The sequence below is a fragment of the Diospyros lotus genome, chromosome 10 (assembly GCF_014633365.1).
Source record: "Diospyros lotus cultivar Yz01 chromosome 10, ASM1463336v1, whole genome shotgun sequence".
In the NCBI taxonomy this organism is placed as follows: domain Eukaryota; kingdom Viridiplantae; phylum Streptophyta; class Magnoliopsida; order Ericales; family Ebenaceae; genus Diospyros; species Diospyros lotus.
In genome coordinates this window covers 34,642,377-34,666,181 of record NC_068347.1, presented here as the reverse complement: position 1 = coordinate 34,666,181, position 23,805 = coordinate 34,642,377, and the positions used below count along the sequence as shown (strand labels likewise).

Genomic DNA, 23,805 nt, shown 5'->3' with positions numbered 1-23,805 from the left:
CACAATAAATTTGCCAAGAAATGGAACATAAAGCTAATATATGTGATTTATAGTTTCAAAGCAATCCAAAAAAGAAAAATATTAAGAGTGTAGATAGCTAGAAACCAATGAAAACAACCTACATACCTAATTTTGATAATTGCTACTGATACAAAGAGTTGAGGAACAGCACAAGAATATTAAAATGTTATTAACTATGATGAACACTAGCATATATACAAATAGCATGTACATTTCAGTAAACAACATATATTGCCTCCGGCGGTAAAAAATCTTGTTTCTAAATAATCACCTATACTTATAGAAACTTAAACCAAAATTACCTCCGGAAAGAAGGGAAAAAAAATAAATAAACAAACAAAAAGGAGGCTGAATTTGCATGTTTAATACCATGATGGTAGCCTAGCATGTCTTGGTTGTCAGGAAAATACTATACATGCAACCATAGTCAATCACCCACTTATCATGTATTTTAATGACTTTCTTTCATTGTTTGATATGCTTCTTTTGATTATTTTGCAACTGGTATTACCCATTACTGGCAGTGCTTCACTAAACTAAATCATGCAGCAGAGCAGTTATCAACAAGAAGATTATAGCCCTTTGGGAGCTCTGACTCCAAGCAGATGACAGGTAATGAGCACCTACTAGATGTACTGATCCAGTCATTTCATCTTGTAATTTGATACTTGAAGAGCCTGAAATCAATGATAAAGAAGTCAAAAGTGAAGAAAAACAACAAAAGGAAAAAAGAAATGAAGCAAAGATAAACACCTTGTTTTAAGCAGTTTTCAGATTGTCATAAACTTCAATTTATTTTACAACATTTTAAGATGCAAACAGGAGTTAAAATCTGTCATTTTGATGATAAATGTATGAATTGAAAATAATCAAGAAATTTCATGTAAAAATGGATAAAAAAGAGGATCAATGCACAGATTGAAATAATTAAAAGCTACAGTCAAAATTAACAATTCATAGAAATCCAAGCAACTTACATATTTGGAAAGATCAGAAAGATTATTTAATATACAGGGAAAAGGAAAAAGATGAAAATGCTCATAATTACATTATTTGGGAGTAGAAACAAATATCAGGAAGATTATTTAATATACAGGGAAAATGAAAAAGATGAAAATGCTCACAGTTGTATTCAGTCCATCCAATGGCCTGATTCTCAAGATCATACAAGATCAACTTACTTGACAGAACTAAATCTGCAGAAATCAAGTAAATGATGAAGGTTTTAGAAGGACTAAATGAGTCTCTGTTCTGAAAGGAGAAATATCATCAATCAGGTGCACTACTCAACCATGTTTTCAGCTTGAATGACATCATGTAATTTGCGTTAAGACTAGAAAAAATAATGAGCTACAAGAAAAGTGAGATACAGTATTACAAGAGAAGTAAGATACAGAATCTCACGATAACTAAGATGAAAAAGCTAGAGTTCAAGGTTCAGAACATAATATTTACCAACAGCAGGTTGCTAAATCAGGAGTTAACAAGTAAATGTCTCTTGTAAAGATTACAATACTGGGGAGCATTTTTTGCCTCTATTGTTATTCTCATGAATGTTATTATTTTTGGATACTCATTCATATATATTTTGGAGTTTCTTTCCTTCTGAGTTTCCTGCAACTAGCATATCATCAATTTCATGTTCCATTGAACAGCTGTCAATCTAACTTGAATACCAATATGAATGCAGGACAAGACCTTATTATCTTTATTGTCTTGCTAGAGCAAGAAGCAACAATGCAAGCATCTAACTCAAAATGCATTCATCTGGAAGGTCACTATCACCTTTTGGAGGTGGTGCTACGACTGGACTTTGTGGCCTGTAACTCTACTGTCCTAATTTTCTCTATTTCTTTTGCATTATTACAAAGACTTGGTAGCAACAGTAATGTTACTCCTTCATGACTAGATGGTCAGAGGTTCATGTCGTGGCAACAGCCTTTTTACAAAACAAGAATATGATTTATTTAATTCACTTATTTCCTACCAAAGTACTGCCTGTCATGACCCCAAGGAACCCCAAGGATATATTAGTAATGCATGTCATGTGTTTTCCTTATTAGTTGCATTAGTTGCATTTTATGTTGTTGTTGTTATCATCTTCAATTGTAAGCCTATAAATAGGCTTGAGTAGTTAGAGGAAGGAAGCTCAATGAATGATTTGAATCTCAATTCCCTCTCTCAATACTCCCCCACGGCTATTCTCTCTCTCCCTCAATTCTGTTCTGTTCATCCTTGCCCTATCTTCCTCAAACTCTTATCCAAATTCCTTCCTAGACCCTAGCTAAACCTTAGGGTCATGTCAATTGGTATCAGAGCCAATCATTCCTCGGCTGTGATTGTGGAGACTTTAATAGTTGAATTCAGATTCGGAGCAGCAAATTCCGATGGAGGTTGATTCTCAGAATTTGAAGCCTATTACAGAATCCGGTAGCAGCAGGCGAGTCAGACACTAGGCTGCGGAATCTGATCGAGGCTACTTCGTGAGTTCCAATGACGAAACTAGGGTAAAGTTGGAAGAGGAAGTAACGATCGTTGAACAATGTGGTTCGGTCTGGGGAAATTTCCAGCTGACTTAATTGAGTTAATCAAGTCCAAAATTGGAGGCAAAGTGGATCCAGATCTCAGTGGATCTAAGTGAAGCAAATTTTGACAATTGTGAGCCAAGGCAGAGATAAGTGAAATTCCGGTGATTACGAAGCTAGTGGACGGTGATTGGGCGAGTAGTTAAGGCACGACTGAAGTAGACTAAGGCATCAAAAAGAAGCAGATTGAAGCGATCGAAGGCTACAACGATCGCGGTCGAGTCTGCGCAATCTTGAATCTGTTGTGAATCGAACACGGAACAGGAGGACCGTGATCTGCATGCGGCCATAGGCTATTTCTCTCAGTGACGAAAACAAATCAAGTAAGGAGGAGTTACGCAGCGGAAGTTGCTTTCAAAAGCAAGACGTTGGACGGTGATTGGGTGCCGACTCCGTTGGGGCTAGCCTAAATCAGTTTGATTCCAGCAAACTCGCTGCATGTGATCGAGGCGAAAGGCAGGAGCAGTAGGGTTCAGAAATAGTAGGTGAAGCAGATTATTAGAAGGCGGAATTGTAGCAACTAATTCTCAGCTACTGCATCATTACTCAAGCTTTGCAGCTCGGAATTGGGATGGTCAAACCACCGCAGGTGACGAAATGGATTGGGCAATGATTCTTGAAATTCCGACAAATTCAAGAAGTTCGACGAAGAAGAATCGAACCAGAAGATTATTCTTGGTGGCAATTAATATCACGTGACTATCGAAGGCAGCAGCAACAGCTGAATTTTGGAGGTTGGTCTGAATCAGAGATTAAGGAAGATTGTACAGAACAATAACCTATGAAAAATCAATTTTATGAGGCTGTTGATCATTTTAAGAGGTGGAATTCTGAAGCTAGGGAATATAAGGTCACGCAGAAGGCAATGACCCACAGCTGGGAGGATAATGCAACCAGCAAAGCAAACATGCGTTGGGGACTAGCTGCCTCTCAAGAAAGAGTGCAGAAAGACTTGGAGAGGCATTAGAAGATGATGGAGCAACATGTCCAACGGATCAACAGCATGTTCAACATGCTGTCACCATATTTTCCTCCCCAGGCTGCTGATCCAAGTCTACCCAAACATGGCACCCTCCCTATGACCTATGGCTTGCAAGAGACAGAGGAACTGCCAGCCTTGAGACTGCAAATTTAGGTAAGAGGTTCATCTTCCCTCACTCCCCGTCATGCCCCAATGCCTAGAGAAGGGAAGGCCAAGGAGACTAATCTTGCTGGAAATTTACATGACCAATTAGAGAAGAAGAAGAAGAAGAAGAAGAACGCAATTAAGATGACTGAGGAGTTCAACAAATTAAGTTAGGAGGGATCGGTGGCAAATTATTGGAAAAGATTTGAGGAGTTAAGGTCCCTATTGTGGAGTGATCAGTCAGCTCTGACGAAGCACTATTTTATATCAAGATTTGTTAGTGGTTTGAAGGGCAAACTGAGGTTAATGGTCAACATGATGATGCCTGCAACCGTGAAAGAGGCAGCCGAGAAAGCAAGGTTGCAGGAACTCACCTTGGAAGCCATCTTTAGGAAGCATGGGCTGCAGCCTATTGAATCTACGGAGAGCAGCAAACAGATTAAAGGAGCCCCTAAGAATGCAAATTATGACCAGCAGGAATCTGAGAAAAATATGGAGCTGGACCAGCCAATTATAACTGAAAACTCTAGCAATAACGAGAGATCGGACATGGATATCAGCAAAAATCACAGCTTATATTTGCAGGAAGCTGATGGAGTAGCTTCGGAAGATGAGGTTGTCGTCACAGATAGGTTCCATGCCAATGATGAAAGACAGCCATGCAACGAGGACTTGGCCCAAAGGAAGAAGCAGGAGGCTGAGGACTTGCACAATCTTGCAGTTGCTGTGAGTGATAATCTTCTTGTTACTTCAAAGGGTGTAGATCATTTACAGGTGTTAATTCTAGTAGAAAATGAGCAATTGAAACTAACTAAGCAGGAGAACAACCATGTGGTTCAAAAGAAGAGGGAAAAGGAGGCTGCTACCACACGGTTCAAAAGTTCAGCTATTGGCGAAGGGATAGTTGACATGGAGGTCCAAGAAGTCTCTATTGAAGATAAGGAAGGAGAAGAGGCTGTGAAGAAGGGAGAGGATATGACTACACCAACCTCGGAGTTTGAAGATTACAATGGTGAGAGAATCGGTGCTTTAATTAAAGTGAATGCCCATTGGAGTACAATTCAAGGTTGGTTAGAGATTAACGGAGGTTGCTTGTGCTTGGAAGAAATTTTTGTTGAGGGGAACAAAACTCTTGCTGTTTTGTTTATTCCTCTTTCAGTTGGAGAGTTGCAATGCCGAATCCGATTTTGGCCTACAACGAAGTTGGAATTCATTTCTATGATTGGAAATGATATGGTTGCAGCTATAACGGATCGATTGGAACCATTCTCAATGGAAATCAGGAAGAGGGGGATGGCTGGACTTGCTGTTGCAGCAAGTCATAGAACTGATGTTGTTGAAGAAAAAGACATAGTAAGGCAAAAGAAAAGGAAGGTACGAGATAAGCACAAGAAAATGCGAAAAAGAAACCAGATTGTTAAGGCTGGAATCGGCTGAAGAATGGGGTCAACAGCTGTCAATTCTTGGGGACAAGAATTGTTTGAAGGTGTGGAGATTGTCACGACCCCAAGAAACCCCAAGGATATATTAGTAATGCATGTCATATGTTTTCCTTATTAGTTGCATTTTATGTTGTTGTTGTTAGCATCTTCAATTGTAAGCCTATAAATAGGCTTGAGTAGTTAGAGAAATGAAGCTCAATGAATGATTTGAATCTCAATTCCCTCTCTCAATACTCCCCACGGCTATTATCTCTCTCCCTCAATTCTATTATGTTCATCCTTGCCCTCTTCTTCGCTCTATCTTCCTCAAACTCTTATCCAAATTCCTTCCTAGACCCTAGCTAAACCCTAGGGTCATGTCACTGCCCTAGAGGGTCACATTAGGAAGAGCATCCGACATAAAATTTTGTTAAATTGTCCTTTTTGCAGGGATTGGTAATGTTCATGTAATTTTTAAAAGTCGATTGATATTATGAATGCTGTGTCACTAACCCTAACTTGGTTAGGATAAAATGTAGTCGATGATGATAATAAGTAACTCATAGTGAGAGTTGAGTGAAACATACAGGTTGGTAGAATGAAAAAAGAAAAACTTTAATATCCAGGGATAGGAGAAGCCCTATCAAACAATAAGCCTTGTTTTTCCAAACCCCAATTTGATTTATACTAAATGAGTCAAAGTTCAATTAAGAATAATTTGCAAATTTTACAGGCATTTTAACCTACCATCTTTCCCAGGTATTTTTAGACTTTTAAAAAGAAAGGGTAGCAAGCTTGTAAATAGATTTGCATACCTCCCAAAAGAGTCAGGTTCTTCCAATCTCTGGATTGCGTTCCACTATTTTGCCAACCGATACACCATAAACCTTCCTGCAAATATCACGATAGTTTCAAAATGCTATGAACAGTAACAGATGCAGGACCTGGTGAGTAAATTCGTGAAATGATTGAGACAGTTTAATTGATAAATTTAATGAGACAAAGGCAAGACGTTTGGCCATGTCCAACAAAGGTCAATTTCTCAGCCATTGAGGACAAAAAAAAAAAAATCTCAAGGCTAAAGAATCTGCAAAGAGGGAAATAACACCAACAAGAATGCTTTTCCACACAAATTAGCCTCAGGTTCAAAATAATGGCTGGACCATTATGGAAGAGTGACAAAGATTTCCGAAGGCAATCCATATTCAGCTGTTAATCACAAAATATGGAAAATGAACAAGTGATGGAGGTAGAATTTTTTTCAATAATTTATTTAATTTCCCTCCTGACAATAGAGGTAATTTAACCCAACCAAGCCATCTCTGAATTCTTCAACCATTAACTTGGTTAAGTTAGCAATTTAACTCTAAACTCTAGTCAGCAGAACCCTTAAATTTCATTCTGATTATTCACTACTTAATTTAAGGGTGTTTGAATTTATTTTCGAAGCATATGATCAAACCTTATTTCTTTTCCATACTTAGAAGAACCCCATTTAGTCTATGAAAGCCCCTTCCTAAGGTTGCAAGACTAATTTTATCATTCAGGTCAATTGTGGCTTGTTACTTGTTACACAGTCCCAAAAACACTCCTTCATGATTTAATTAATTGACCAATCAAATATCTTCTCCAAAAATTACAAATTATGTCACCACATTCATCTTTCAAAGCGCTGCAGCATATCAAAATTCAGGTTATTTTGACTTTGTTTGACCCCTTAAATAATTTCTCAAAGTTGATGGATTTTTTGGAAAATTTCATTTTTCTGCACACTAACTATTTATTTGAAATAGGTTTCCTTTACTTCGAAATAAATCTCCTGGACACTATTTTGAAATATTTAAACTCTATTTCAAAATCTGACCTTTCTGGTTCACATTTTTTATTTCTATTTCAAGATGGGACTATTTTTATTTCATAATAAGCCCCTTTTTAGTCTGATTTTCCACTTCTGTTTTGAAATAGAACACCCTTATTTTCAAATAAATCCGCTGGAACTGAAAAACAGAAAATGTTTTCTTGAAAAATCTTGTATTCTTCTGGTGTTTAACCCTTGATTCTTGATCTAAAATGTGTTATAAACATTCTAAAATATTTATAAACATCTCACTATAGTTTAAACACAACTTCTCATCCTTCCAAACCCATTTCAAACCATTTTTTCCAAGACATGTAACAATGTACAAACATAGTCAAGATACATTATTCTTTGCTCAAAATTAGTCCACTTTAACAGTATATAGCCCTTCATTTTTGTGTTCCACATACCCAAAATGAAAGTTATTCTTGTGTTACTTTGGGAAACTTATCCAAAGTCCACTTTAAGGGTATATAGCCCTTCATTTTTGTGTTCCACATACCCAAAATGAAGGTTATTCTTGTGTTACTTTGAGAAATTTATCCGACACCACAACAACATAGTTTGTCGTTTTTCTTTTCTTCTTACACAATCATCAATTGCACCTTATCCTAACTAAGTTAAGGTCGGTGGCACGACATTCATAATGTCAATTGATTTCTAAGAATCAAATGGATAATACAAATCCATGCAAAAAAACGATGTGACAAAATTTTATGCCAGATGTCCTTCATGACACAACCCTATAGCAAGGGAATGATTTTTTTCCTTCTTACACAAAGTAAAATTTCTTCCTAATGAAACTCCATTAATCATTAGAGTTGGGTCTTCTTTTCTTTTCTTTTTTTGGCAAGGTGAAGTTAATTCCTTTGAACCATTACTCCTACTCCTGTTTGCTACATTCCCATCCAAATAAGGGTGTTAACTTGGTGCTTATCAGTTAAAGGTAACAATCAGTGACAGCATAAGAAAATAGTCACTGCACATAAGCTGGTGGACTTGTAAAAATTTTTAACTCATATTCTTGGCATCATAAATAAAAAGAAGCATAATGATATTTTAGAAATAAGTATACTCAAAGCATAGTGAAAAGAAATTAAAAAACAATAACTATGCCAATAGGAAACTTATGTAGCACACAGTACTTACAAAGGCGAATAGATACTCATGCGGATAAACCTTCAACAAAAGGGAACTTCCAAAATGCAGAGTGACATTGGGAAAACCATCATCAATGCTGCAGTATATTGTAGGAAAAATTTTAATATAATACTTCCAGTAAGAGAGAGCTTCCAACAACTGCTAGATTTCAGAATAGCACAGAACTCCAAGCAATATTTTTTGCAATAAGCATATTAGTGCTTCAGTATCCAATTTCATTCCCCACTCTATTTCCTGGATTTTTTCCATGGATGGTCCGTCAAACAGAGGATATAATCTTTAAAGAGATATGGAGGACCCCTTAAGAGAGTCAGGTACAAGGAAAAGAAGAAAAAATAAAAAAAGAAACAGAAGGAACAAAAAATAAAAAAAATAAAGCAAGAACAAGCTTCCACCATAAGTGGCGCAAAAAAGACATTCAACATCCTCAACCAAATGAAGCCACCGCAATAACACTATCATAGCAACTTTTGTAAATAAAAAACATAATGATTATCAAAATGATCCAATATGAGCATAGAATTGACAATGCTGTAAAATAAGGCTATTAGGCATTAGACTATAAGATATGTGAAGTTTTGTTTAGTCTTGAAGTCACTGCAAAATCCACTTCATTTCCCAGACTTTGTTAACGAATGGTATACACACACACACATATATGTATGTATGTATGTATGTATGTATGTATGTATGTATGCATGTATTTTCTTTTTCCTTTTGGAATGCACAAATGAAGGCATACTCCTCATAAACTCCAAACTTCCACCACAGGTAGCCCCTCTTTAGAAACCTAGGAACCTTCTTTGAAGAGCACTAAAAGAGTCTAAGAGACCCTCAAGGTGGCAGCTAGTGGGGCCAAAACAAGCAGCCAATTCAGCCACATAGCTCTCATTCAAAATTTCCATCTTTAGTCCAGCCATTTAAGCAACATGATGGGTACAATTTGGCTAGGTTTTAATGTCAGGATCAAAAGAGGAGTGTTCTCCAATAGATTAGGAAGATTTTAAGTAAGAGGAGACTTTGACAACAAATCTAGCATAGAGTTGAATCTTTCCTTGTATAGAAGTAGAGCACAGTTATCTAAATCATCAAGGGTTCATAGTTTCATTTTAAACATACTAGGAAACAAAATATAAAAGGAGAATTCAGAAAAGATATAAAACATTCCATGCAAAGGTTGATCCAATGGTTCAAAATAGTTGAGCTAGTAATACTTTACAGAAAAACAGAACAAAAGTATAAGTACGTACAGTTGGCCACACAAATAAAATTGCCCATATTACATAGTTTCCCAGAAGTGGCAATAAAATTTTTCTAATACTTAAAGCAGAAGTTAAAATGAGTAAAATCTCAAGTTGGAAAATTCTCGTTGCATGGCCTTTCAAAGATAGGAGTATGTCACGTTAAATTTCGTTATATGTATAACAATTACAGTGTACAAACAAGCAACCAACTATTGCATCCTGGAGGAATACCACCAGATATGAACAAAAATACCCTGCATAACTGATTAATCAGCAATACATTGCGAGATTCATCATGGATAAAGTGTTCATTTCATTGTCTTATAAGAGAAGATAAGTATCCCTCTTGCTTTCCAGGAGAAATGATCAGCATTGTGAGACACTAAATAGAGGAGTGGAGCTAATCAATGATGCAATCTCCCCATAAGAGGGATGGGGGGAATCTGAACTTTGCTTATGTATTTAACAAGTTTGGCACACATGAAAGTTCAACACCGTGTAAACCTCACATTTGGATGTAGGAATAAATTTTACGCACAAAGCACACATCTATATTAGAAAATGATAATCAATGGCAGATATCTCTTTTGGAACAAACTACAAATTGAGCGTGCCACATAATTATACCTGTCAGAATATTGAAAGCAGGTATACTGCTCATGAACAGTCTGCAGTTTCAAATCAGGCTGCCACGAGAGGATCTAATAGAAAATTATAAAGCAAATGTGAGGATTCATTGAAATTTCCTGCTGATAAATGTCACTGAGAAGCAAAAATACAAAATATAAGATACCTTTCTCACAAGTGGCTCATAAATCACTTCAGGAAGATAAGCCAAAGTTGTACCGCTGTCTATTATTGTCCCTTTCTTGTCTGCAATCCCAAATAAATCTGTTGGAAGATTGAGAAAATCACGATCGACTTCAACTGCTGTCATATGGACGCTGTAATGAGGCCTAAGATTTATTTAACACAATTTAGTTCAACGTAAGCATGTGCACATCAAAAAACATCATTGAGGAGACCACAATATTATACATCCAAAAAGTATGCAAGAGACAGAAAGCAAGATGCATGAGACAAGATAGCAGAGACCATCAACATTCAGAGAAACAACAGTTTTTTTTCCTCTGCAAGACAGACCAACAACAAAAGCGCTTCATAATCTAGTAGAATATTTGTTTTGACCTATAATACATTCAATTTAAATGCATTTATTTTTTTTTTTAATTTGTTAAATGATTACTTTTAGGGTTAAACTTAAATACACTTGAATCTCACTTAACCACCTAATTTGATCAATTCCCAACAATTACATTTGTGCATCTTCCCGTCCTCTTATTTAGTACTTCTCCTTGGTTCTTTTAAATCTAAAGCTTCTCAGGATGGGATAGTTAAAAATTTTGACATGAAACTTGCCTATTTGAAAAGGTAATATGCTCACTCTCATTACAAGTAGTTTGGTTAGCATCCCTATTTATCTAAAATAGTTTTACACCTTTGTATTTGTGGTCAACAAATACAAGAAATTATAGAGAAACTTATTGAGGGTGGCATTGGAGATGAATTCTAGCATCATCTAATAAACGAGAATAAGATATGAAAACTTCTGTCTGGACATGGACTTGGTATTCACAAACTTAGTTTGTTTCTGGTGGAATCCCTGATAGTTACCAGGTTTGTAACCAAATCTCAATAGTTTTCAATAATTTCCAGCAAGAAAACAAGAACAATCCAGGGCATTTGAGAGGCCCTTACTCTCCCGAATCTTCTACCAAAAAAATAGCTACTCTCTCCCTCTTCTACTCAGCTATTTATACCTCTCCTCTGCCCCTCTCTAACAGAATTCTCTTGCACATGCAGATTATTCCCTCAGCATGTGGATTACAAAACTACCCCCCCCCCCCCCCGAGCACATGCTGGTTGTTACACCTGTATGTGTTGATTCCCTATTCTAACCTTCATGCATGCTGCTGTTTGTGGCATCTTTGGTAGGTCCAGTACACCGGTGGCCTATCATTACTCCCCTCCCACACTTTCACCTTGTCCTCAAGGTGAAAAGTAGGAAACTGTTGCTAAATCATATTGTAGGGCTCCCACGTTGCCTCTAATGGGGGTAAACCCTTCCATTGGACCAAGACATCCAGCCCACGCAAATTAGTACCTCTTCTAGGCCGAACTCCCAGCACCGCTTCAGCCTTCAGGTTCAACCCTCATCTCTAAATCTGCATTCAGTTGGTGTGGAATATCCACTCTTGCTCCCCCTTCTCCCCTTGCCTCCCTTAGCTGTGACACATGAAAAACAGGGTGAATATGGCAGTGTTCTGGTAGCGCCAATTTGTAAGCTACTGGCCCAACCCTTTGCACAATTTCAAATGGCCCATAGAACCTAGGAGCCAGCTTCTCATTAGGATGGACAGCCAGGGTTTTCCTCCAGTAGGGCCTTAGCTTCAAATAGACGAGGTCACCCATAGCAAACTGAATATCCCTTCTTTTTCGGTCAGCTCCCCTCTTCATGATAGCTTGAGCTCTTGACAGTTGGTTCTTGAGTTCTTCCAGGGCTTGATCTCGCTCCAACAATAGTTGTTCCACTGCAGACATGGTTGTAGTTCCCTTGTCAAATCTGATCAAAGCTGGTGGTTCCCTTCCATACATTGCTTGAAAATGAGTTACCTTTGAAGCAGTGTGGTATGAGGTGTTATACCACAATTCAGCCCATGGCAGCCACATATACCAGCCCTTAGGCCTCAATGATGCAAAACAGCGTAGGTACATCTCTAGGGTCCTATTGAGGACCTCCGTTTGCTCGTCTGTTTGTGGGTAGTAGGTCGTACTACGATGAAGTCTAGTACCTTGGAGCTGGAACAACTCCTCCCAAAAATGACTCATGAATACCTTGTCTCTATCCGAAACAATAGACCGAGGCAGGCCGTGAAGCCTCACTATCTCTTTGACGAAAATCCCAGCCACTACTCCTGCTGTGAAAGGATGTTTGAGACCAATAAAATGTCCATATTTGCTGAGTCTGTCCACCACTACAAGTATAGAATTCATATGGCCCGACCTTGGTAAACCCTCAATAAAATCCATGGCTATATCATCCCAAATCTGATCGGGAATAGAAAAAGGTTGTAGAAGACCCCCCCGGCATTAAAGATTCATACTTATTTTGTTGGCAAACATCACAATTTCTCACATATTGGCGTATGCCGCGCTTCATACCAGCCCAAAACACACTCGCTGCAATTCGTTTTGTATGTTTTCAAGAACCCTAAATGACCTCCTACACTTCTATTGTGACCCTCATGGAGCAATAATGGAATTAGGGAAGAACCCTTAGGCAGGAACAACGCCCTTTGTAAAGGAGTTGGGTCACCCACCAGCTGGAAATCTGATCGGGAAGTCGGATTCTGCTGTAACTCCCTTATAATTCCTTGTAAGTAGGCGTCTTTCTCCACCTCTCGGGCCAACTAGTCTAGTTGAACCACCTTTGGAACCGTTAGAGCTAATAGGGCTGTCGGGTGACTGATTCTCGAAAGACTATTCGCTGCCTTATTTTCTAACTCAGGGTGGTAGTGTATCTCGAAGTGAAACCCCATCAACTTCATCATCTATCTTTGATATTCCGGGTTCACCATTCGCTACTCCAATAAAAACTTTAAGCTTTTCTGATCTGTCCTTGGCAAACTCAAACGTTGCACCAACTCGGATGCTATGAAGTTGTGAGTAGCTCCTCCATCCACAAGAACCACTACCGGCGCCCTTCTATGTGTCCCCTTAGCTTCATCGTTTGTGGTGTAGTCAATCCCACAACCGAATTCATGGACAACTCGATCACTTTCCCTCCCATGTCCCAACTCCTCATCACCCACCTACAATGTTTCTTCCTCTCCTACTGCCTCGCCTATTTCTTCGTCATAGATCATCAAAACTTGGAGCTCCTTGTTTTTGCACCTATGACCTATCGAATATTTTTCATCACAACGAAAGCAAAGGCCCTTCTCACGCTTGGCCTTCCATTCAGCCTCACTAAGGCGTTTAAAAGGGAAGCTCCCAACATTTCCAGAGGCGTGATACCTGGGTCCTGCTTGGGTCACTGGCTTCTGGAAGGAACCCGAACTCTTCCCTGGCATCGGGGACAATCGGGTGGTGATCGATGGTGCCAAAGTGTAGCTACTCTTTGGTGGGTTTGCCGCCTTACAACAATTCTGAAGAGCTACATTCTTATCCTCAATATTTTGTGCCACCACCATGATCCGATCAAGCCCCCGAGGTTGCAGCACTCTGATCTCCGCTCTTATCTCCGGGTTGAGACCGTTTAGGAATTGGCCTTCCAAAAACGCCTCCAAAACATCTGGCACAGATGTCGCCAACATCTCAAACTGCAACCTATACTCCTTAACAGTTCCCTCTTGCCGAAGAGCCAAGAAACGCTCCTCCAACGACCCTTCTTGAGTGGAGTGAAACATGCCCAGAATTCCCTACTTCAAGCCTTCCCAACTTCGAATTCCTCTTCGCCTAGACTCCCATTGAAACTAAGCCAGAGCCGCAGCTTCAAAACACAGTGCGGCATATTCGATCTTCTCCTCCTTGGTTAATTGATTGACCGCAAAATACCTCTCAACTCTGAAAATCCACTCGTCGGGATTCTCCCCTTCGAATATGAGCATCTCCAACCTCCTTCCCCGTAATTCCGACCGATACCCACCTCCAATTCCTCCTTCCAAGTCACAACCGCCCAAAATCCCAGGGGTTACTTTGGAATCCATGGTGAATTCTGAGGGTCCCTCTCGCTCCTTGGTCTTGCTTTTCCTCTCTCGCTCCTACTCGTCCCACTTCATTCGCATGAAAGCAAACTGCTCCACCATCATCACCACATTTAGTTCCATTGCCTGGATGTCGCCTCTCATGGCTTCGACTCCACTTTGCATGCCCTCCATCTTCGACTCTAATTCACCCACTCTCTCCATTAAGTTCACCATGAAGATCGGTCTGGCTCTGATACCAAATTGGTGGAATCCCTGATAGTTACCAAGTTTGTAACCAAATCTCAATAGTTTTCAGTAATTTCCAGCAAGAAAACAAGAACAATCCAGGGCATTTGAGAGGCCCTTACTCTCCCGAATCTTCTACCAAAAAAACAGCTACTCTCTCCCTCTTCTTCTCAGCTATTTATATCTCTCCCCTGCCCCTCTCTAACAAAATGCCCTTGCACATGCAGATTATTCCCTCAGCACGTGGATTACAAAACTATCCCCCATGCGCACATGCTAGTTGTTACACCTGCATGTGTTGGTTCCCTATTATAACCTTCATGCACGATGCTGTTTGTGGTGTCTTTGGTAGGTTCGGTACACCAGTGGCATATTAGTTTCATGACCCTTTTCTCAAAAAGTATTATAGAGATTCATGAGCTAAACCAAATAGTTAGTGAAGGAATGTAAAGGCTGATAAATTTGGGTGCAGTTAGGAAAGCCAGTGCAAGCACAGCCTCCCTTAGGAAGGTTTTCCATATCTCTGTTGTAACATCCCACTTTCTCGGGCATGTTATAAACTGAGACAATTCTGGGAATAAATTTTTTCTATTTAAAACTACGACTAAACCATATAATTGCTCTTATCCATCCCAAAATTTTCATACATTTATCTCAAAAGAGAATCATCATATACATCAAATGCGGAAGCTAGAATCAAACATGACATCTTAACATTAATCATAAATCAACTCTTACATCACCGCTTCTCGAACTTAATCCTCAATACAAGGCTATTCATCAGTGGAACATAAGTTCTCAACATAACTTAATACATAACATAAGTTCTTGACTAACATTAACCCTAAATAAGGTTATACATTATCATTCCTCAAACATCAAATCATAAATCATATCTTACATCAGACTTTCAAAACATTCAGAATACAAAGTAGCAGAACTTAAATACATAGGCTACATAACATCATTCATTTATCATGCACTTTGCTAAGTGTCATTTCATGCCTCATTCATCCTCGTATCTGCTACAATCTCCATCTGGAACGTTTGAATATTCCAGGGAGAAAACTCAAGTTAGATGATGAATCATCTAAATAAGGGTACATTTATAATTTGCATGCGCGTATGCAAAATGCAACAATGTCCTTTACTACTTGGCCGTTTGAGCCGACAAGCCATTAACAACTTTCATGCCGACCTGAGCCGACGTAACAACTTTCATACCGATTTGAACCGACGTTGCTTGTCTGTACTCTTAAACATATACATAACGTTTATGTATGTATGTATGCATCTCAACAAAACATGTCGATGCCTCTACGTGAAAACATATCGAAACATAACATGTCAACATGACAAAACATACTTTGAAGCATACATCATATCAAACATACAGGCATACTATTTCAAACAATAAGGCACGTTTTTAGAAAATACCTTTCATAAATAAATTAAGTTTGAGAAAACGAGCTTACCTTTGAAATCTGCTTAAGCCTCGAGAAGCGTGCTTTTAACCTCGAGGGTGCGACTGCCTCAATTTACGTGCATCGTCTCGATTTGTGTGTCAATCTCAAAATTCGCATAAGTCACTTCAACTTAAATCTCAAAGCATCCTAATCATCATATTTATGTAAATAAGCATTAAAACTTATTTTCCATAATTTTTTGCATTTTCTTTATTTTTCTCCTTATTTCTTCTTATTTTTCCTCAATAAATTCAAACAAAATATTTCTCAATTATTTTCTCAAATATTTCACTATGACAATACATAAAATAACATTCCTAATTTACTGGAATTTTTTAGGAAATTTTACTTACATTTGCTTAGCATCTCAGGCTTCCTCGGTATGCGTGCCCAGACCTCGAAATGCGTGACCGACCTCAATTGTCGCGCAAATCCCGATTCGCGCGCACCACCTCGATTTTTGTGCGACATCTCGATTTTCATGCACCACCTCGAAACGAGTGACCGAATAATTTTTCTCTCCAAAATCTCCAGAATAATCATAAATCTCCATTTCCTATTTTCCTAGAATTTTCTGGTATTTTCTTCACATTTTTCCCATTTTCTTTCCCTTTTTCCTTTTTCTTTATTTTTCTTTTCTTTTTCTTTTTTTTTTCTTTCTTCCTCTTCCTATTCATCTTCTTCTTCCCTGCTCCTGCAATGCACCTGCTTCCTGCGCATGCTCGGCCTCCACTAGCCGCCGCCGCCCTCGCCGTCCACCGCCCACAAGCACGCATGCACCACCATTGCAAGCCACCACCGCGCGCTGAAGCTCCATTTCGGGTCGGCCATGGCTGGCTACAGCCGCACTAACACACGCTGCCATGGCTGACTTCGGTCGTTCCGCGCCTCCACGCACGAAGCTGTCGACTGCTTCCAGGTGCTACGACCATCGTGGCCGCCCCTGCGTTGCCCCTGTCTACTCAAGCTTGCGGCCATGGCCGCTTGAAACTTGCAGCTATGGTCGCTTGCTGCTTTGGGCCGCCACCGATCGGCCTCTCTCTCTCAAGCACAACTCTCATTCAAAGTCTCTCTCGGCCATTTTGTTTGCTGCCATTTCCTCCTTCTCTCTGTCAGTTCTTTCTCTGCAACTCACATTTGCTTCTCTCACTTCTTCATTTGCTTCCACCTATTTATAGAGGCTCCACCACCTCAAATTGCCTTGGCCACTACTCAATCGGCCATGAAGCTTCCTCTAGCACACCCGCACACATGACAATCGTGCTGCAAGCCGCCTCCCACGCCTCCATTGCGCATGCCTTTTTGTTCCTCCTTGCCATCACATGAGCACACACATGAATATTATATATATTATATTTATATTGCAATTTTAATCCCTATAATTCAACCTTATTTCACTTTGGAATTTCTCTAATTGCAAATACACCCCTAATGCTCAAGTTAATTTGCATTACGATGCTTGAAATCCATAATTAATAATTTAGAATTTGCTCGACAAGATCGATTTCGCCCCAGTGTCCTCACGGGGCTATTGATTCATCCCGAAACCACCTCAGGGTTATTCCTCACGCAAAACCGGAGCCTCCCTAGGGTTCCGTTGACTTTCTGGAAGTTCCCTACGATAATTCAATTTTTCAGCCTAAATCATAATTGTATTTTAGCTGTACCAAAAACCATCTCAGTTCCAATTTCTTTTAATACCATAAATTCTATTTCAGAACGCTCATCAAGACCTTATCGTTTTTTTTAGGCATTTACACTCTGGGGCATTCCATGCAGTCGATTCGGCGACTTATTTTACCATCAAACCCACTTTTTGGTATTTTAATCTCACTGAAATTACGTGGCAACCTTATGCCCCAAAATAGGGTCTTACATCTGTGTTGGATAGCAATAATGATGTTTTTCTATGAGATTCTACATCCAAACTTAGGAAGGTATGGTTTGGTAAGTTTGAGATAATCTCTAAGAGTAGAGAATTAAATTCACTGTCGTTCTTTTTTTTTTTTTTTTTTTTTTTGTGACACTCCAAGATTAAATAGAATCTGGAAAGGAGGACACTTGGGTATAGCACGCATCAAGGAGAACATTTCCTGCCAGTCCTTTTATGTTATACTCTCTTATGGCAGAGGGGATGGCTATCCTAGGAAGGCTATTTGGAGAATGATGACCCCTAGGTTGGGTTTTTTTTTTTTTTTTTTTTTTTTTTGGGGGGGGGGGGGGGGGGGGAACTGTATCATATGGCTTTATCCTCACTATCAGTAATTTAGGAAGGAGAAGGCACATTGTTGTTGACTAGCGCTTCATGTGAAAAGGTGGTGGAGAATCATTGGATCATTTACTTTTACATTGCTCAGAGCCCATCAGATGTGTTTTCTTTTTTTTTTTTTTTTGCATTGTTCTGAGTCATTTGGGTAATGCATGGTAGTTTTGAATTTATTACATTCTTGGATATGTAATTGTCCAAGAAGGAGCCTTAGAAAGTTTGGAACATCACTCCTTGGCATGTGGTGTGAAGCATCTAGAAAGAAAGAGAAAAACTTTTAACAGTAGCAGCCACTTCACACTTTCTTAGGGGAGTGCTCTTCATTTCCCTCATTTTGTGGTTGAAAAAGGATTCTACTTTTTGCTTACAGGTTGTCCTCTCTGCTTTCTATTTGATGTGTGTGGATAAATTTAATAAACAGGAAAATTCATCTATAAAGTGAGAGCATGTGAACCTTAAACACATCAATAAAAACACATACGGTGTAGTTCTTTGCAACTTTCCAGTATTTTTTCTCTCCCATGGCACTCTTTCTAAAATCTCAAATAAATAAAAACATGAAAAATTATAAAACCACATGACAACAGTCTATTTCAAAGCCAGTTAGGCATTAAAAAAATTAATCCTTCCATCAGCTATAAAAGATAGTTTGAAGAGAAGAGCACCTAAAAATTATATATCATGGCTATTTACATTTGGGATAATTTTTTTCTGATAACCAAAAAAAAAAAACTAAAAATAATCCTAAATAAACTAACAACAGAAAATCATCAAAATTAGACAAAGTAAGCTAATAAGATGGAATTCATAGTTTAAAAAAATATATATAATAGAATGGAAGCAGAAACTGTTATCCTTGTCAGAAAGCAAGATGATACATACTGGTATGGAATCAAAGGAGTTGTATTAACTTTTGGTTGCACAACATGCCCGATCACAAAGATACCACCACCATTTACACCATCCAAGCAATGTGCAAACATTTTTCTTACTCTCCCGGATGAAGCTAGTTGCGAAATCATAGATGAATTTGATTTTCCAAAACCAAGTATACCATCAAGTGCTTCCTCAGATGATCCCAGATCCTCAGACTGTCTAGCACCACACCTGCAGAGAAACATTGCATAAATGACACATGAAGAAGGAAATATTGTCATTTATTAAACATATGAGTTAAAATTATGGAAACCAAAAAATATGCATAGCATTGATTATGAGTTAGGTAATAATTCTCTGTCATGTCTAAATTTGTTACTAAAAAATGGAGATCACTTGCACCTCAATGAACCTTAGTGGAAAAGCATAACAAGAAGAATAAAAGGGGGGAAGAAGAGAGGCAGCGCAGGGGGGGCGGCAGCGGCGCATACAGATAAGAAGAATGAACTTAGATGGCAAAGTTACAAGATGTATCAGAACCTAAAGTAAAATACAATGAAATTTCTTTTAACAACAGACTAAGTGGCCATCCATATAAAAGAATTATACTTGATTTGGTAAAGATTCACATATAGCAGTTCTTAAAATAAGATAAATTATCAATAAGAAAAGAAAGAAAGTAGAAGTGTTTATGTTCAGTTAACAAGCGAATAAAATTTTGAAGATAACAATAGCTCACACAGAATTGGAATGAATATGAAGATATCAATGTTTAATAATCACAGATTGTATCTCTAGAAGTAAAAATGGTCATTAGCAAACTCTTCCACCTTTTTGGCACATCTGCGTTTTTTATTTGTAAATCTCCAAGTTTCATTGAAGCTTTAAGACCAGTTTAACAAGCTTGACATAAAGTAAAAAAAAAAAGGCAAAAAATCAAATTTTAAAGAATGCATAAAGAAAACCAGAAAAATAAAAAAGATTGCATGAATAAAAATCTGTGCATGCACACACCAAGTTACAACATACACAAAAACAAGCTTTATGCCACTTAGAAACTATTATTTGAAAGAAAAGTGAAAGAAAGAAAAATGAATGTTTTTCAAAATGTATGTATAGTATGCCATTTTCTTTTCCTTATGTCAAGAAAATGGAACTGTACAAGAAACTACAGGAAGAAGAAAGAAAGCAAGATGCAGGTAATCAAGGAGTTAGAGATTTTGTGACACTTGTTTGCATGAAGAACAAACAAATCAGATGGCCTGCTTTGAAATATGTCCCCTGTGGTGGAAGGTACTGCAGAGTAGCAATCAACAGCAAATTGAGCATCCCTCTCACACAAGATCCAACACAAATTGCAACACCATTTCCATGATCTCCAACCCTTTCACAATGCAATAATCTAGCTGATTGTAAACTTTCACATTGATCGGTTTCATGAGTTCATTATATTAATGCCAGTAGAAGTTCATGTATGTTAACCTAGTTGACAGAAGAAATTGAAATTTAGGAACTGCAGAACAGCAAGGGAGCTATTTAATGAAACATTAATTACAATTCCTGATTTCCCAGAGATTTCAAAAAAAATTCCAAGTACATGTGCACGAGTTCCTTAATCTCAAACTCCCAGTTAAACAGCTATACTAGTTCTATAGATAATGAGAAAATAGAATATTCAAAATAATATATCTAGAAAATAGTGTCAGGGAAACAAAACACAACACATATACGACATCTAATAGATCAGAGTACTCAAATATAAACATACCCAAATATGACACTTCCATTTGCTGACTTCGTTTGGAGATCACCAGACACTCGGTCATACTGAACAACATCCTCTACAATGTACCCAGTACTGTAGCTTCCATCTCCATATTCTTCAGCATATGTACAAGACGCATTAGCAACACAACTTGATATCGGAGGATTGTTGATCTCTAAACAAAACTCATGACCACAAGAAATGTATTGTCCAGTGAGGGAGTCATTTGGATTGTACAGAGTAAGTTCCAGCTGTCAGAGATAACAAATGTTTATAAAATGTCTCAAAAATATAACAAGGTAAATAAGTTATTTTAGATATTAGAGAAATAACAGTGGAGAATTGCTGAGATCATAAAGAATGAATAGAAGCATAAAGAGAATCATACACCATTATAGCCTCTTTTGGGGCAGTCTTCACACTGAATGCAATTAACCCACATCATGTCACTTCCAGTATCTACTTGCACATAGTAGTCCTTTGGAGGAGTACCAATGCCAATCTTAGCATAGTAGAGCCTGCAACATTTGGAATTTTTACTGGTAAGTGCAAAAGAAATTAGCATATATGTGTTGATTATACACACTTCCACGCTAAAATGTGTGCATGATTGGATTAGGCCCAACAAAAAAGGCCTCCACTGATGTCATTACTCCTGCGTTTGAGCACGTCTGCTCCCCTTTAGAAGGGGCAACAGCCCCCTTGAACCTGTAAAGTATGTGGGCCCTTGTACATAAATCCTATGGGCATGTCACTATATTATGAAGCAGTCAATCATCTGAACCACAATGCAGAAAAGTTACAATACTGATAACAATGGAAGGATGGTAAACAGAAAAATAATAATAATAATAATAATAATCACGGCAGACACAAAAAAATAGCTTTGGTTGAAATAAAACAGTGAATCCTTAAATCCTTCGGTGGAGCTCAGATATCCTTCAAGGGGATAAATGATTCACCTTTGAATTGTTTTGAGCAAGCAACTACGGTGTGATAGTCTTGGAAATTCTCAAGACATTAAATAATAAAGACAAAAAATTTACAGAAATAAATGATAAGAATAATAAATCAAAATTAATCGTGACAACCAAGACTCCCTCCATTGTGGATCCACCACACGGCTGCCCCTATCACAGTTTTCCACCGTATGCAGCCTTACACTGTTTTCATGAAGCCAGAAGTAAATATTTCCACAAATATCTATATACTTCGCTTCAATCCTTCCAATTACCTTTTCCACTGTTTATCGTTTTCCTTTGATTTTTTCCACCATAGAATCGAAGTTTCATACGTGATTAGTAGCATTAATCCTCGTAACAACGCAGGCAAAGGCAGAAATCACCACAAAATAACAACAGTCGAGCATATATGTATATACACGCGCGCACACGCACACGCGCACACACACACACACACACGTATATATATAGGAAGAGGAGGAGGAAGAGACCCGACAGCGTCAGGGCGGCCGGTGCCGCCGAGGGGGAGGTCGACCCCGGCGAGCATCTGGAGGTGGCGGAGCGCATCATGCTCCCTTAGGGCACTGAGAGAGCGATTGGAGCCGGGAAACTTGTATCTGACGTCGAATACTCCGCCGCCACTCACTGGAGCAGTAGTGGAACAGGCACCACAAATCAGCACCACCAGTAACAGCGCCAGCGATTTAGCGGTCAACGATGCACTCGATTTCACGATAACGGCGGCAGCACCGATCATCTTGCCGGCGGGCGTCGTCGGGTTATGGGTCGGGTCCGATGGCCTGATCTTGGTCGCCTTCCAGGGGGACCCAACGACCAGCAGAGAAGCGGGAATGGTGGACGCATCGCTTTGGTCTTCCCTTCTTATACTCCGCCAAGGAAATTCCTAACTGCAGACTGGATTCAATTTCAATCCCCAAATACCCTTTCCTTTCCTTTCTTTTCTTTCCTTTTGATGAATGATTTGATAATTATATAAAAAAATCAAAGAGGAATTCTCAGGTTTTTTTGTGGCATTCAGTTTAAGTATTGTTGGTTTTCTTAGTGGTATTAAGGTATAGCAAGATTGATGATTTAACTATATTTCGTTTAATAGGTTACATGAAAATTATAATTTAATTGTTCTGTTCACAAAAATTCATTTTTTATGGGCATTCTTCAATTTAAAATAAAGTTTATATTCATCAATTTACGATTTATCAACTATTTTAACATAATAACAAAGTTAGTTATCCCGAAACTTAATTGTCTAACTTTCCCGAAACTTAATTGTCCTGACAGATGCATAAATCTTCCTTTAAGGTGACTTTAGTAAAACTAAGGTTAAATAAAAATTATATTGATTTCAAAACTTAATATTTTCTTAATTATACTTAACTATATTTTTTTGACATTGAATCGATTTATTATATATTATAATTTTACGAGTTTTCTCTCGTTGCTGGCAATGCACGAACAAATTACACTATTTTCATGCATTTGATCGTTAATCTTTTTCTCTCTTCTTTGTCTTTTGACCATGACTAAACAAACTTATTAGATTGATGAATTTGCATATATCTCATTTCATTTATCGTTTATATACATTTTATATTACCTTGCAAATTAAAAAATATATTAATTTAATATATTTAATCACGACTATTACTTTATTTATTTTCTTAAGTCTCGTGTTTGGTCACTAATAAACTAAATCGTAAACTTATTAGTTGATATAACTTTTAATTAGTATCAAATCTGTTAAACTATTTACATATATTTATTCGGTTATGGTCAAAAAAAGAAATAAGTAAATATATAAAAAAAATTATCATTAAAAAAACTAAGTTTAATAAACGACGAGGATTGAGAGGTTAAATTATCTTTTTTTTTTTTAATAACAAGGATACCTTTTGTAATTAGAATAACCATAATAGGTGCAATTTATAAAAAAAAAAAAAAAAAAAAAAAAGTTGTTCGGACCGGGTATGCAAACCGGCCTCCGGGTTCAAGCCGATAACGGAGGCCGGTTGCCCCTCAGATACAAAATGAAACGCTTCACT

General features: G+C 38.1%; 1 protein-coding gene across 1 annotated transcript; it reads right to left on the bottom strand.

Annotated features, from left to right (window-relative positions):
- Window positions 1-177: 177 nt before the first annotated feature.
- On the bottom strand, window positions 178-22,694 carry LOC127810971 (aspartic proteinase 36). The gene is made up of 10 exons (XM_052350614.1): window positions 22,237-22,694; window positions 21,172-21,301; window positions 20,787-21,034; window positions 19,025-19,249; window positions 10,210-10,372; window positions 10,044-10,117; window positions 8,161-8,248; window positions 5,969-6,044; window positions 1,146-1,217; window positions 178-698 (listed from the first exon to the last, which is right to left on the bottom strand). Exons 1-10 carry the CDS (start codon window positions 22,500-22,502, stop codon window positions 553-555), a joined length of 1,488 nt encoding a protein of 495 aa, XP_052206574.1. The 5' UTR covers window positions 22,503-22,694; the 3' UTR covers window positions 178-552.
- Between the last annotated feature and the right edge of the window lie 1,111 nt (window positions 22,695-23,805).